Here is a 15,012-nt window from a genome sequence, read left to right as displayed (position 1 = left end):
CCGCCGAGGACGACACTGGCGAGAGAGCGCGAGGCGGTATACCTAGCGTTGTACAGTCCGCGCAGAAAGTGGCAGAGAGTTGCCCCAGCCTGCTCGCGTAGACGTATGTAACGCGGTCTAGACCGTGGAGATGCCTAGTGTCCCCGCGGAGCCGCGGGCGGTCAACTCGATCGACAGCGCGTCGCCGTATATACAGCCTGAAATCGAGGTTTCGCAGACCGAAGACCGGGAACGCGCGCGCGCGTGCGATAGCATGGCGCTGTCCTCGTTCGAGAGTGTCGCGGTCTTTGGGACAGCTCCGGCGGTTCGCGGAGCTACGCCCGGACGACGAGTATGTACGTAGTCGGCGGTGGAGCGATACCGTCTACGTACATCCCGTTCTACCCCTGTTTTACCCTCGACGTATCGAGCGCGATAGTGGTGGTGGCGGTGGCGCGCTGCTGCTGGTGGTGTGGAGGCGGCGGCGGTGGGTTAGTAATGATGATGAGGATCTTTCGCGCCACCTGGTATAAGAGTATCGGCGCACAAAGTGAAACGTCGTCGTCGTCGTCCTCGTCCTCGTCGTCGAGGGAAAGCGTGAAAACTGCGAGAGTCGGCGCGAGTACCGATTAAAGGGAACGACACGACTTTCCCGTGCTGCGGATCATACGAATCGTTCATAATTCCGCCGATACGTCATCCTCGTCCTTCCTCTCCTCTCCTCTCTGTCGTGTAACATGGATCGCGCGCGATACCGTCGGCGGTGCGCGTAGGTGGACGGACGAAGCTGCTGCTGCTGCTGCTGCATGTTATAACCTCAACGGAGGGAACATTGTGGCGTGACGGACCGCCTCAGCTGCACTGCGAAATGTGATTTCGCGTCAATTGAATCCAAGGGTGACCCTCTCGAGCGTCGAGGATGAGGAACGGCTTCACCGACATACCGGTCGCGAGTGCCGACAGCAGCACGGACGCCATATGGCTCGAGAAGAGCAGTCCGTCGCGGATGGCACCCGAACGAATGTCACTGAGTACGTTTCCCCTTCGTATACACGTCCCGTTCGCGCGTGCCGCGATCGTCGGCTCGAGAATGCGAGTCACTTGCTCCGTTCACGGAGTCTCCTCCGTGTTGTCCTGACGCGATTGACACGCGGGAATCGGAAAAAAGGAGATCGCGCATCCTTTTAGCGTTCCACGCCCGCGGCACAGAAAATTCAACTCGATCTCTGTTTCACTCCGAAATCGTCGCGCGGGAGGACTCCCCGAGCGAGTCGACGGTGAATCGATGTAGTCTCTTGATGTCGCCGGAGTCACAAGTGTTTACATTTACGCGGTTTACGCCTCGCTAATCATGTCATCGCGACGCGGCACGCCGCGCCGTGTCATCGAGCGCGCGCGCGGGATCGATCGAGGATCCTCAATCGAGACGCGTCACGTGCGCGACAAGTCGGTTTTACCTACCTGTTTCCTTTTGACACCGCCGGTTACTCCGGAACGGCGTGTTTACGCTGCACGCTGGATATATTCTCGATTGTTTGGACGCGTCTCGAAGAGGTTTTAATAGAGGAGCGAAATTTGAATTCTCTTTGATCGTCCCGTGACGAAAATCGATGCATCATAAGATAATTTTTTGGACGTAAATGAAGACTCTAATCAATCGGAATTTTGATTGTCTCAACTAGAATTATAATAAATTCAACAAAAAATTCTCATTTGTCCATTTTTAATCAGAATTCCAATTAATGCCACCAATGCTCTTTCCAGTGTGGAAGCTGACTGTACTGATAAAAAATAACTTTTTTTCGAATCTTATTTCTATGAAATCTCTGATTTGATTCTCGATATAAGCATATTCTTAATTCATGAGGTATACGTGAAAAGTTGATGATTAATCCCTAATTTTATTAATTAATTGTATCCAGAAAATTGGATTCGATCTTTTTTATCTAATCAATATAGGTAAAGAAAATAAATAATACATGAAACTCTTCTGTTTACTTATAGATGTGTAACACGTGCAATAAAGTTTACTAATTTTAAATAATTGCAGTAAAACAACAAACTCTTAGATTAACAAAGTCGTAGGTCATCTGACTTCAACCTTGCTAAAATTAATTAATTCAAATTAATTGGAGTTAATTCAACGGTTGCGTATTACGAAGTATACATGAAAAACTAGAAATGAATGCCGAATTTTATCAATTAATATTATCTGAAGGTTGCGTGTTACGAGGTATACGTAAAAAGCTGATGATTAATGTCTAATTTTATTAATTAATATTATCTAATGTTTCTAAAAAATATCGATGTTGATTTAATTTAATTATAAATAATGCGGTGTCTATATATATATATATCATTTTTATCATGTTGGTATTAATATTAACACGTGGATTTAACTATACGATGTCTGTATAATTCTCACCGTTAACGTGGATTTATAACTCCTGGTGTTTGTATCAACATCATGGTGTGGATTTAAAATCCATGATGTTAAATCCACATCACGTTGATGTTGATATCAATACTAGTATCACAGTGACAATTATATAGACCTTGTATAGCGTTAAACACCGATATTTTTTACAGTACATGAAAATTAGTTATGATTAGTTTTGTGTTGGTGACGCAATAAATAGGCCTGAGCATCAGCACAAAAAAAGCTATTTTTGTATTGGCGCGCGAGAAAACGGCCTATATACTAATTACAAATCGATTTAGGATTTATCGGATGTAGCTTAACGATGCGTTGTCGCATAACAATTAATAAATTTACATGATAAATAACCAGGAACAAGATTTAACTGGATTATTATACATGCTACAAAAACATCGGTCGGCAATAGCTAATTGAATATATTTTATAAATAGCACGTCTATCGACAGAATTTCTTTTGATAATACTCATTCTTGCAATGTAATTCTCGACTTCCATACATTAAAAAACATTAGTTTTCTAGGAACAATGTATATTGAAAGTTTTTATTCCAAGTATTCTTTTAAAAAATTTACTCTTATATAATGTTATTCCCTCGATGTGATGTGCATAATAGGTAACTAAGCGTTAAACAACTACTTTCGAGAGTATAAGGCTTATACGTCCGCGTTTTTTTCAGATTTCGAGAAAGTCGTCGTCAAGCAAGAACGTCCAGACGATGCGGAAATCCGTGAATTGGCTGCCAAAATGGTGGAAGCACACAAGGCGAAAATGCTGGCGAGCATGCCAGCAGTACAACAACAACAGCAGAGGCAGCAGTGTCTTATACCGCAGCCTAATCTTCCCGGTATTCTTGGATATCTGCATAAACGACCAACTGACGGGTCGTCCGCTCCGAAACCGCCGACCGGTGGTTTGGAAAGTAAAGTGCCGACGCCGGACGACGACAGCCAGCGGGGACGATTTGGTTGGACGAGCTTTGACGAATGTCACATACCTTATATATTTCGCTCCGGCGAAAAGTATTGCGCCGTACGCATCCTAGAATCTAAGCTTCTCAACAAGTACCTGAGTTTTCTTCATTCGGACATCTACAGTTGCACATGTATAAGGAGTTATTACATTACGGAGGCCGAGAGCAAGTTGTTTAACGAGATTAACACTAAACACTGCGAGAATCAATTCGGGAGGGACGTGTTTACGTGTAAGGACCTGGTGGTGCGTCTCTCGGACGCTAAGGAGTTTTATACATTTCTCGATGTGTGTTATACCAAACTGACCGCTGGTACCAATCCGAGCGTGACAAGCGGACGCAAAGCAGAGAAATGTGGTTTCATACGAATAAACAAAGAGTCTGTAGTACCTTACACGGTAAAGGACAATCTGCAGTACGTGCCGCTATTTTATTTCGAGGGCGAGACGGAAAATCTCAAGCTAAAAGCGGAAAAGCTTGAGGGCTGGGATTTGTCGTATTTGAAATTTTGCTGCAAAGTACAGGGTATACGTAACGAACTATTTGCGAGTGAAACGTGTTCGGTAATCAGTTTGAGTGACATTAAGAGTTACTTTCCACCGGGTACCGGCTTCGAGGATTACTGGCCGACCAAAGTTATGGACTCACAGTTATTGGTGAACAGCAACGGAAGCGGTGCTGGCGGTGGATGGACAAAACAGCCACCTACACCGCCGGCGACTAAACCTCCTTCCGTACAGAGCGCGAATAAAGTGGCACCACCTCTAAACACGCGTACCGTACCGATGCCTAATATGATGCCACGGGGGACTGTCGCGAGTACGGCACCGCAGATGCCGCGAATAGGACAGCCGAGGCCTGTAGTGACGCACCCCGCGCATTCCTCCCCATCGGGACTTCCTACCGGTAGATCAAACATGCCGGTAGTGTCGCAGCCTATGCTGAATACTGTTCAAGGTGTGGTTAACGGCCATTGGTCAGGCCTCGTCGGTGGTCAACCTACCTTTCAACCACTCAATTCTCAGGCCAGCATTATACGAGCGACTCTGAACAATGTGATGCACAACGTAAGCTAATCTCCTTGTATTATAAATCCAACAATGGTTGCCACCTTTCGGCTAGTTATGTTATCGAAGATTATAGAAGATTACGACTCTTTGGAGATGTCGCTAACCTATCAAAAATCGATAATCACTGCCAAGATCGTTACTTTCTTCTCATACAGTACTTTTCATCCAAGAGACGTCTTGGAAAAGGTGTAGGGACGCGTCTTTAGAACATTTCTTGGAGGTCTGTATTGTATGAGTGGTTTCTAAAAAAAAAATGAAGAAAACTTAGCAGATTTAGTGAATATTTTGCTGAATATTTTGCTGAATATTTCGAAAGAAAAATTGTTCATCTGAAAAGAAGCTCGTCAAAATTTTGGGCGATTAGCCGAAAATTTTTTCCGTCGCTTGAAAAGCCGAAGATTCTTCAAAAAGTTTCCGTCCAAAAACCAAAGAGGTGGCAATCGTGATTATAAATCATAATATGAGATGTACGCGATGTTTTAATAATTTTTGTAGTTGTAGCTTTAGTGTTTATATCACATACCAGACAAAATGTACAGTTTTTTATTTTTAGCAACAAATGACGACTGCTCCCAAAAGCTATTCTCAACAGTCTAGAAGTAGAGCAAGCAGTAGTGGAGCAGCAGCTCAGTATCCTGGGGTATACCCGACGACAACCATGCAAGGGGTTGCTCAAGTCCAACCACCGCCTCTTATACGAGCAACTGTTCACTCCAATCAGCCGAATCTCGGGTAAGCATCAATAGAATTTTCTAAAAACTTTTGATATAGCTTAGTACGTATATATATGTGATGTAAGCTCACAAAGTTTTAAATCATTTTAAAAGATATTTTTGTTTTTCTTTTATCAATGGTTTTTTTTTTTGCAACTATGTATTTTTATACCGTACGCTTGCTTATAAAGCAAACCAATTAGCATAGAGTGTACATAATATCCAATCAAATTGTTACACCTATTTATTTTGTATTGTGTATGGTATCGTTTACAAAAAATTAGAAATCGTATATTCCAAAAGATAATTTTAATTAAAAAAAAAAATTAATAAGTGTTTTCTTTCTTAATCAAATAAATTAATGTGTGAAAGAAAGAAATTTCACTTTTTGTATACAGCACATTGAGCATGAAATATTGAGCATTAAAGCCATATGATTATCCTAGCTTGAAACATTATGTTTACATATATAAAGCGTAATTATAATCGTTATATGTAGAATATCTGCACCATAGCTTTCTGCATTTGTACATACAACGTATGATTTTTTTTTTATATAGTTATCCCACCTATGGGAAGGATGACTGGTGAGTCCTTGTAACATATACTATTGTCATATAGATTATTATAAGAAATAAGATAGCATGCATAAATTTATATCTCAAACTATAAATCATATAGATAACTCTAACATCAATATTTATAATTAATCTACATGACTGTCTTTAAAGCTTCTCTCTCTTTGCGTGATACATTAAATACATTAGTCATGAATCTACTTTACACACACAATATTTACGTCACATAATATTTCAAATTTTATAATGATTAGTGTATGATTTATTATATTGCTGTCAATGTATAAACAAAGTAGTCTGTATATATAAATATTTAGGCAACTAGAATAGAAATATTTATTATCTGAAAAAATGTAGTAATTGTAATATATCCAAGTAAAGATCGAAAGCCAATTAGTTTATTTACGAATGAGAAAAGCTTCGAACGACAACTAGTATCTTACAATGATTCTAACGTAAAAAGTGATGTATTATATTTTATTATATACTACTCAACAAAAAATAGGGAATACTTTCAAACACATTCAAAATTGCACAATATTCAAAACACCGTAACTCGGTGAAAAATTATCGCAGACAAAAAATCAAAAAAGCATTTGAAAGGTTGAAATCTCTACTTTCGAAATCGATAATTTATATTTCAATCTGACTGATCTTTTACGAAGATATGGACACAAATGGATATCCGTCAAATCTAAAAATTTTTTACAAACTTTACAAAGATCTATGGCATGAAGTAAAAATCACACAAAAATGTTTACAGCAATCGAAAGAGTGAATCTTTACCTATCTTTAATTTGCTTTTTTATTGATCCTTACGACTTGTACGATTTTTTTGTTCACCGAATTATTCAACATTGAAGCAAACATGATTATTTTCGCTTTAACGTTCAATAACTCGCTTTTTTAAATATCTCGTTACAACCATTTTTGATGAAATTATTCTATCTTTAAGTTAAAGGATCATTTAGAATTAGCATTAGAAAGGTCAAAATCAAGGTTTACTCTGCGAAAAATGATTACGAAGCGATGTTTGAAATAAGCGTTTAAAGCTTAAAGCTAACTTTCGAATGCTTCAAACCATTTTTGTATGTAAAAATTTTATTACAAGTCTTTACCTTCAATTTGATTTTTTATTCAACATTGAAGCAAAAGTGATCATTTTTGCTTCAACATTCAATAACTCGATGCAAAAAAATCGTACGCTCAATAAAAAATGCAAATTGAAGGTAAAGATTCACTCTTTCGACTGCTGTAAACCGCATTTTTGTGTGAATTTTACGTAGACCTTTATAAAGTTTGTACAAAATTTTCAGATTTGACGGGTATCCATTTGTGTCCGTATAGCTTTGTAAAGAATCAGTCAGATTGAAATATCAATTGCCGATTTCAAAAGTAGAGATTTCAAGCTTTCAAATGTTCTTTTGATTTTTTGTCTGCGATGATTTTTCACCGAGTACAGTGTTCTGAATATTGCGCAATTTTGAGCGTGTTCGAAAGTGTTCCCTATTTTTTATTGAGTAATATATAATATTTTCTAGAAATCATTTACACACGAAGGATTTCATTTATCTATCTACCTGAATGAGAGATATCTCGAGTAATATGAGTAAAATGTCTAAAATATGTAATAGATGAAATAAATGTTGACAGCATTATTATAAATCCATTTATAAAATTTATTTCTTTTGTCATATTAATAAAATATGTAATTTATATATATAGTTTATGTATCCTTTCCATATAGGAATTGCTTTTATATGAATCTACTTTATTTTTTATTTTTACAATTTAATATTGCAAAAAATGGATTTATTTATTAAAAATTGAATTAAATTATATTTGTAATTTGTACAAACTTAAATATGTAAATATAATGTAATTTAACCATATCTGCATAAATCTTGTGTTGTTTTTGTGAAATTGTATTGAATATTTTATTAATTTATGTAAAGATATAAAAATGTATTATAACAAAAATAAACATACACACACAAAATTAATAGACACTCATATTTATTGCCGAAAAGATTAAAGACTTTAATGATAGAAATTAAATAAATGACAATTAGTAACAGTTATTCAATAAAGTAGTAAAAAGTAATATAATTTTTGTATTTCAGGGTGACCACGACATATACAACACCTACGTTAGGTGTACCTAATGCAGTCACAGCAACTACATATCCACAAATGCTTGGTTTAAGTGAACAAGTCCAAGCTTTAATGCCAGTACCTACATCAGCACCAAATTTATTGCATCCACAAAGGCATACGCCATCTGTGCATAACACATCTCATTCGAAATATCCACCTCCTCTGATACCAGTTAATGGTAGCAGCGGCAGCGGCAACAGTAGTAACAGTTCCAGGTATATATCATTACTTACTATTGACAAGCTAAATGAATAAACAGATCAGATTAATTCTTCTTTTAACGTTAAGATATATTATAAAATGTGTTTGATTCAGCGTACGATTCACGCTTAAGTTATTTTTTAGGGATACCCGAGGGAGGAAACCACTGATACCAATATCGGACCCACAACATATTACTACTTGCCATGTACAACCATACCAAATACAGAAAGCATTACTTGAAGAAAAGATGGTGCCCTGTATTAATTTCAAACCTTACATCTATAGTGAATTGCTGATGACACTTCCTGACTTCGTTTCCAATTTTTTTCCTGCCTGTGACATCGAGAGTTGTAGACAAGTTCTTACAGATGTACTACATATAGAATTATATCAAGGAAATAGGTAAATATATACATAAATAAATAAATATAGACAAATATAAATAAATAAATAAATAGTTAAATGGGATAATGACTATAATTGATACTTATTATATTCTATGAAATAATCTCTTTTATATAAAAGAAATAAAACTTTGCAGACTGCAAATGAAGATGTTAATGGAAGCAGGCAAATGTTCTTCATTAACAGAAGATCTACCTTTAATCCATATTAGGAGTATAATGAAATATATGCCACAATTCAAATATATGTTCAATAGAGGAGATATGGTCATGCCTTCCCCAGCTCATTCGTCCGAAGAGCACCCTGCCAAAAAGCGTCAACGTACCAGCTAGGATTGGCTACAGCCTTACTGGCCTACTTATGATTATTACCATTCGGCATTTTAAAGCCGATATTCTCATGATCGTACTTTGGAACGCCTTTGAATGTTAGGTGTATCTAAATACAAGTGCATAACGTCGCGTATGATGCGCGACAAAATATACATTGATTCTGACGAATTCAAAGTGTAAAGTGACACAGTGGTGAGAGCTATTTCTTTCTCCAAAGTGTATTGAAGAGGACATGACTGTAAATAACATTGAAACGTGTAAATTTAAAATATGATTGACAATTCAGATTTGCTTTCTATGTAGAAAGATTTATTTCAATAGTTGGCATTAGATGTCGTTTTCGATCCAATTTTCGTGTAAACGTCCACTTTTCTTCTTGTATCTTGATAATGAGTTGTCAGACATACGTAATTATGGCGTTCTGTGATTTGCGAAAGATGGTACGCATATAATTGATTTGTATCTTTTGCCAAATTGTCATCAAAATTGTTTTAACGCGGCCGCTGTTGAGGTAAAGCACACCTTACTTGCATCTATCGATTGTCAAAACAAGAACGTTAAGGAGGGGATTGTCGACACGAAAATCGAGTCGAAAGTTGCATCTGATGTCAATCATTGATTTATTTTATTTCCATTTTTGAGAGATCTGTTATAATATAAAGATCATTATATTGTTACATAACAAAATAGACCTAAATTAGAGAACGGTCTTATTTTCAAATTAAATATCCTATCATTCCACGTATATACATACTTTGTCCCTCTCTTCTACACACGCACACACATACACACACACACACACACACACGTGAGTACGCAACATACAAACATTTCATTTCTACCTCTTTACACAACAGTGAATACTATTCTTTTAGACCTCAATTTTATGTGTGTTCTTGTTATGCATTAGTATCTTGTGTGTATAAAAAAAGTAAAAGTTCTATTTTAAAGAAAATTCGGAGAAAGAAAAGGCTATTGTTCCATTTATTGTAAATGGGCATAACGTGCTATAGAGTTATTCAGAATGAATAACCTATTTTGCATATTAAATGTATATCAATAAAAAGAGCGAAAAATGGAAGTAAAGCTTCTTCAAGTTCCTAGCTATTACTAGTGCGTATCCTGATAACTAGCTACAAGTTAATTTAAAAGCGTTAGACCATTCATTTATTGCTATAATTTTGCGTGAGTTTTTATACCATTTTCTTAAAACTTGTTAAAAAGCGTTAAGGTAATTTATTGATGAATAATTTTCGTTTCGAGTGTTAAAAAATATGTACAGAGAAGAATGTGGTGACGTACTGAACAAAATAATGGAACGGAACAAATGCCTACTTAATGTGAAAAGATAGCAGTGAGCAATATCTCTTGGATACATTTGTAGGAGATATGAATAATGTACAAGATCTAATACTGGGTACGGTCAATGCGATGCTACAAACGCTTTGAAGCGTTTTTTAATTGTTCAGTTTGTAAAATTCTTCTAATTGGTCCATGAAACGCTTCAAAGCATTTCTAGCGAGACTGACCACAGCCCTAGTCATACAATTGATAAGAAAATAAAACTGACTTTTTTGTATCTTTTTTTTAAATATAGTTAAGAATAATATTTCGCCATATTGCTACTGCATCTTTCAGATATTTGCACTGTAAACCTTTTGCTTTAAGCATTTCGAAATTTCCGAAATTTGTTACGCAATGATAAAATTTAATAATTCTTAAATTTAATAATTTTTGAGTTTGTTGAAGACAAGTATCTCGTGATGGGTTTAGGTGAAAATTTATTGAGTCGAGTGGAAAAGACTGCGTCTATATAAAAGTATAAAAAGTTTGTAAAAGTGTACGACAAACAATATATTTATTATGCCAGATGCGTTATACGCATCAAGTGTGATACCCGATGTACTATAAAGATCTTATAAAAAAGAAACGTTATGAGTCCAAAATTGAAGTGATTTCGCTCAAAGCGAAATTAATAATTGTGCAATTGTAATTGTTTCGCACCTTTAACCCAGTTCACAGATATGTTAAATTTATGTACGCATTTAAAAACGTCCAACCCATATACAAAACTGTTAAGACATTTATATGAATATATCATGAAAATGCGACAAAAAAGAACATTCAAATGATGAAAAGAAATCTAATTGATATTTGAACCACGTTAAAATAGTCTTCCACTTTATGATTCATATAAATATACGTCAAAAATAAAATTATATTCAGTTCAATAAATTATTTCTCGAAACATTGACATTATATTAATCTATCTTCGATAATTTGTCTTATTTATTTCCATTTACAATAATAGAATGCAGGGCGCAATAGGAGGCCCCTCTTTTCAGGGCACCGTATAAAATGCTATTTTATCTCTTCTCGATGTGGGACAGAGCATTAAAAAATTATCGACCGGCGATATATATAATATAAATAAATAAATATATATATATATACTTTCGTCACTCACTAATTTTAGCGTAAGAAAGCTCTAAAAAAAGTGTACATGGCAAACAAGTGTATATAAAGAGATAATTATAACGACTGATTCACGTCGAACGTGAATCTTCCACGTAAGGCAGAAATTGTTTGAATATTCTGTCTAGTAGTGAAGTATAGTATATTATTTATGAAGCGATATATTTTGTGGTATTACAATTTGGAAGACACTTTGCATTGCGCTATCGAGAAACTTTGGACTGGTATATCTTATTCTTACAACAAAGTGGTTCAAGAAAATATAGAAGAGATCCGAAGATGGAGAGAAACGGCTGGCGGTTTATTATTAAAATAAAAACGTTTTTTTTTTTAGAGCGGTGATATTATTTCATTTAAGCAAAAATGCTAATGTTATTTATAATTTTATTTCTACGATATTCCATGTTATGTACGTAACGATATATTTGCAGTCAAGTGGATTTCGTTCAAAATAGTACACATCAGTTTTTGTTTTATGTTTTGTTTTTCATTTTATGTTTTATCAGATTCGTGAGCACATAAGTTTGATATAATTATATCAAATGATGAATTTGCGAAGAGACCTCGCATATATATATATATATTTATATATGACAAAGGAAAGTACATGTCGATTTTATTTTGTGATTCTTTGGCGCGACGAGAAGAGAAACGTCTATGAAAATTTTAAAATTATTTTTATGGAAATAACGCATACCATCTTATTACCTTGTAAACCGTGTCGCATACGTGATTTTATTTTTCTCGAGGTAAATGCAAGAGATGGCTCCAGTCCAAGACGTTAGAATATAATATCATTTTTAATATGTTAGAGTAGCACATTCATTTGTTAACGTTTGTTAAAACTGTGTATTATACTTTATCATGCTATCATTTGTATATATAGAGTATAAGGAAATAGAACTATTAGACATTTCAAAATAAATTCATGATACAATCAATGGCAGTCAGTTTTTCTTCGCATCCAACATCTTTCGCGCGCACGCACGTTTTATATGTTAAATTATATTGTATAATTAACAGGGAATCGAAATACATGTTACTTGTAACGCCATACAATGGGAAAAACGAAAAATCGTGTTTCAAAATTGTCTAGAGCCTTTAAATCTTAATCTATTTCCATTTTTTTTTTAATAAAAGCTTATTTCATTTCGAAAAAGTTGTCGAGGTTAATTTTTGAATTAGGCTTTTTTTCAAAATGATTGATGTAAAACGGTAAATTGAAAAATGAGAAATCATGTTTCAAAATTTGAAGTCTTCAAATCTTCACCAATTGTTTTTCAATAAGAGTTTATTCAATTTCGAAAAAAGTTGAGGTCAAATTGAGTTAGATTTTTTTTCAAAATGGCGACTGAAAAACGGAAATTACAATTTTAATCCGATTTGTACTAAATCGAGTCTATAATGTATGTTAAATTCTTGATGTTGCAGATTATGAATCTAATATTGTTGTGAGTTTATTATGATTATTGTGCATACATAAATGGCGAGGCGTCAGCAATACTGCTGCTATCTGAGTCCCTCAGAACAATGAATCTTACAACATAAAGTGGGGCAGTAAGTATAACAATCTAAATTAGCAATTATACATACAGAAGTGCCAATATAATGCATACAAGAATGATATGATTTCATGAAGTAATCTTAGTAAAGTCGCATACAATTCAATTTATAGGCAAAGTAATTAACAGAATTATTGGTGGTGAGTTTGACGGTATCCTCGCGAAAAGAAGACAAGGAAGTGGAGAAACGGATAGTATGGGGTAAGAAGTTACAGAATTTAGTGACGATGTATGAAAATGCGGCTTTGAATTTGGTGGTATGATGTAAGGGGAAAGATAAAGAATCGTAATATCGTGTACTGGGTGTGTCACAAGAATAAAAGTTCGAGTTAAAGTGAAGGAGATTACGAAGATATTGAGGTTTACCGAAGCGGAGGAGACGAAAGACGAGCACAAATGAAGGACGAAATGTTGATGGATCCTTCAGCAATCCAGAGCGAATAAACAGTGGGGAAATGTAATCGTATTTGCGAACGTTCCCATACGCATATTAACCCTCTATGTTTCGTTTTAGAGTCTTAATTTATATGTCTCTCTCTCTCTCTCTCTCCGGGTCCAAGTCACCCATGGCGTTTTTTATTGGCTCTGTAATTATCATAAATCTCAATGGAAAATATTCTTTTTTTAATGGGTATTCTATACTCTGTATAATAGTGTGTTCATTTTTTTAAAAAATCAAATTTTTTAATCTCTCTCTCTCTCTCTCTCTCTCTACCTCCACCCCCACTCACCAGGGTTGCAAAATTTAAAAAAATTTTCAGAATAAAAATTAAAGATAACGTCGCTTGACATCGTCGATGATACATGTGTTCTTTTTAATATACTTATTATATGGCTTATTTTTACCGATGTGACTCAGTTTATTTTGCGTATTTCTCTTATTGTCGGACTCACACCACTACGATAAATCAAGATCTTGAAATCATAAGACGCGTTCACTTTCACATAAGTCGATCATAAAACGATGCTTTTACATATGGACTGCACACATCGAGCGATAGGGAATGCGATCAATATATATTTTTGTAATTTTACCGAATTCTTGGACTAACTATGTACATTGAAAATGACCCGATCGAGGTTGAAACGTCTGTAATACTAAACATTCTTTATATTATATTTGTTATTGGTATTAAATGATCTTTGTATTACATATGGCTCGTATCCCTTTTTTTAATTACTGATTTATTCTGATTGAGCCTTTTTGATAAAAAAAAATTTGAAAATTAAAGAGTCTCAAATGCCGAATTCGTTCATGTCTAATAATGTTATGGTTTCACGATTCAATTTTTCAGAAAACTATATGATATTAACGTGCGTCGCGTCTATAACACGATTATCACTAGGGATGCACCGGATCATAAAATTACCGGATACCAGATATCGGATATCCGAGAAGGCAATTTCTTCGAGTCGGATATCACAAATTTTTCGGATATCCGACCGAATTCCGAGAAAATGTCTTAAAAAAAATCTGTAGAGAAAAAATTGTAATTTTGCAACAATGTATAAAATATTATAGCATTATGAATATGCATATTTATTTCTAGAACATTTGTATAATATAAAATCATTCCTAAATACTAATAATATCCGACTATCCGATTGGATAGTAAAAAAGTGCCGGATAATACCGGATATTGAATACTTTTCGGATATCCGATGCATCTCTAATTATCACTTCTTTTTCTGAAAAATTGAATCGCGGAATCATAACATTATTCTTAGTCAACTCGACTACTGAAGCTTCGGAAATATTCTTCGCAATAACTGATATGTAGACAGAACGCGTTATATGGCCTCCAGGGTTAGGAACGTATGATATCCTGTGTATCATACATAGGTATTTTATGTATGATACTGATTAGTATCACACGTAGAATACCTATGTATGATACACAGGGTATCATACGTTCCCAACCCTGGTTATTATCACATCGTTCTTCACAATTGTCAGAAAATTAGGTTATGTTTTCAGTTTTGCAATTGGCAATGTTGAAATTTAATCGACCGATTAGTAGTTTAATCGGAGTTCGTGACCCAGTAAATGAGAATGGATTGAAATGGATTCAGATTTTCACGAATACGGATTCACGAATGTTAAAATGAATGGTTTTCAATTTTGAA

General features: G+C 35.3%; 1 protein-coding gene across 4 annotated transcripts in view; it reads left to right on the top strand.

The window, feature by feature from the left end:
- LOC108728157 (uncharacterized) overlaps window positions 1-10,427 on the top strand; it is a 22,694-nt gene extending 12,267 nt beyond the window's left edge. The window contains exons 1-7 of one of the 4 annotated variants that reach the window (XM_018456569.1): window positions 453-1,010; window positions 3,096-4,456; window positions 5,013-5,191; window positions 5,733-5,759; window positions 7,874-8,122; window positions 8,253-8,513; window positions 8,653-10,427. In XM_018456569.1, the coding sequence (XP_018312071.1) occupies window positions 899-1,010; window positions 3,096-4,456; window positions 5,013-5,191; window positions 5,733-5,759; window positions 7,874-8,122; window positions 8,253-8,513; window positions 8,653-8,848 (2,385 nt within the window). In that variant the 5' untranslated portion in view covers window positions 453-898 and the 3' untranslated portion in view covers window positions 8,849-10,427. Of the gene's footprint in view, window positions 1-451; window positions 1,011-3,095; window positions 4,457-5,012; window positions 5,192-5,732; window positions 5,760-7,873; window positions 8,123-8,241; window positions 8,514-8,652 lie in introns of those variants that run through there. The other 3 variants (XM_018456570.1, XM_018456572.1, XM_018456571.1) reach the window with 3 other exon arrangements.
- Window positions 10,428-15,012: the final 4,585 nt, after the last annotated feature.

Source organism: Mycetomoellerius zeteki, unplaced genomic scaffold (assembly GCF_001594055.1).
Source record: "Mycetomoellerius zeteki isolate Tzet28-1 unplaced genomic scaffold, Tzet1.0 scaffold58, whole genome shotgun sequence".
NCBI classification, from domain to species: domain Eukaryota; kingdom Metazoa; phylum Arthropoda; class Insecta; order Hymenoptera; family Formicidae; genus Mycetomoellerius; species Mycetomoellerius zeteki.
The sequence above is the reverse complement of the archived record's forward strand: the minus strand, read 5'-3'. Positions and strand labels throughout refer to the sequence as shown.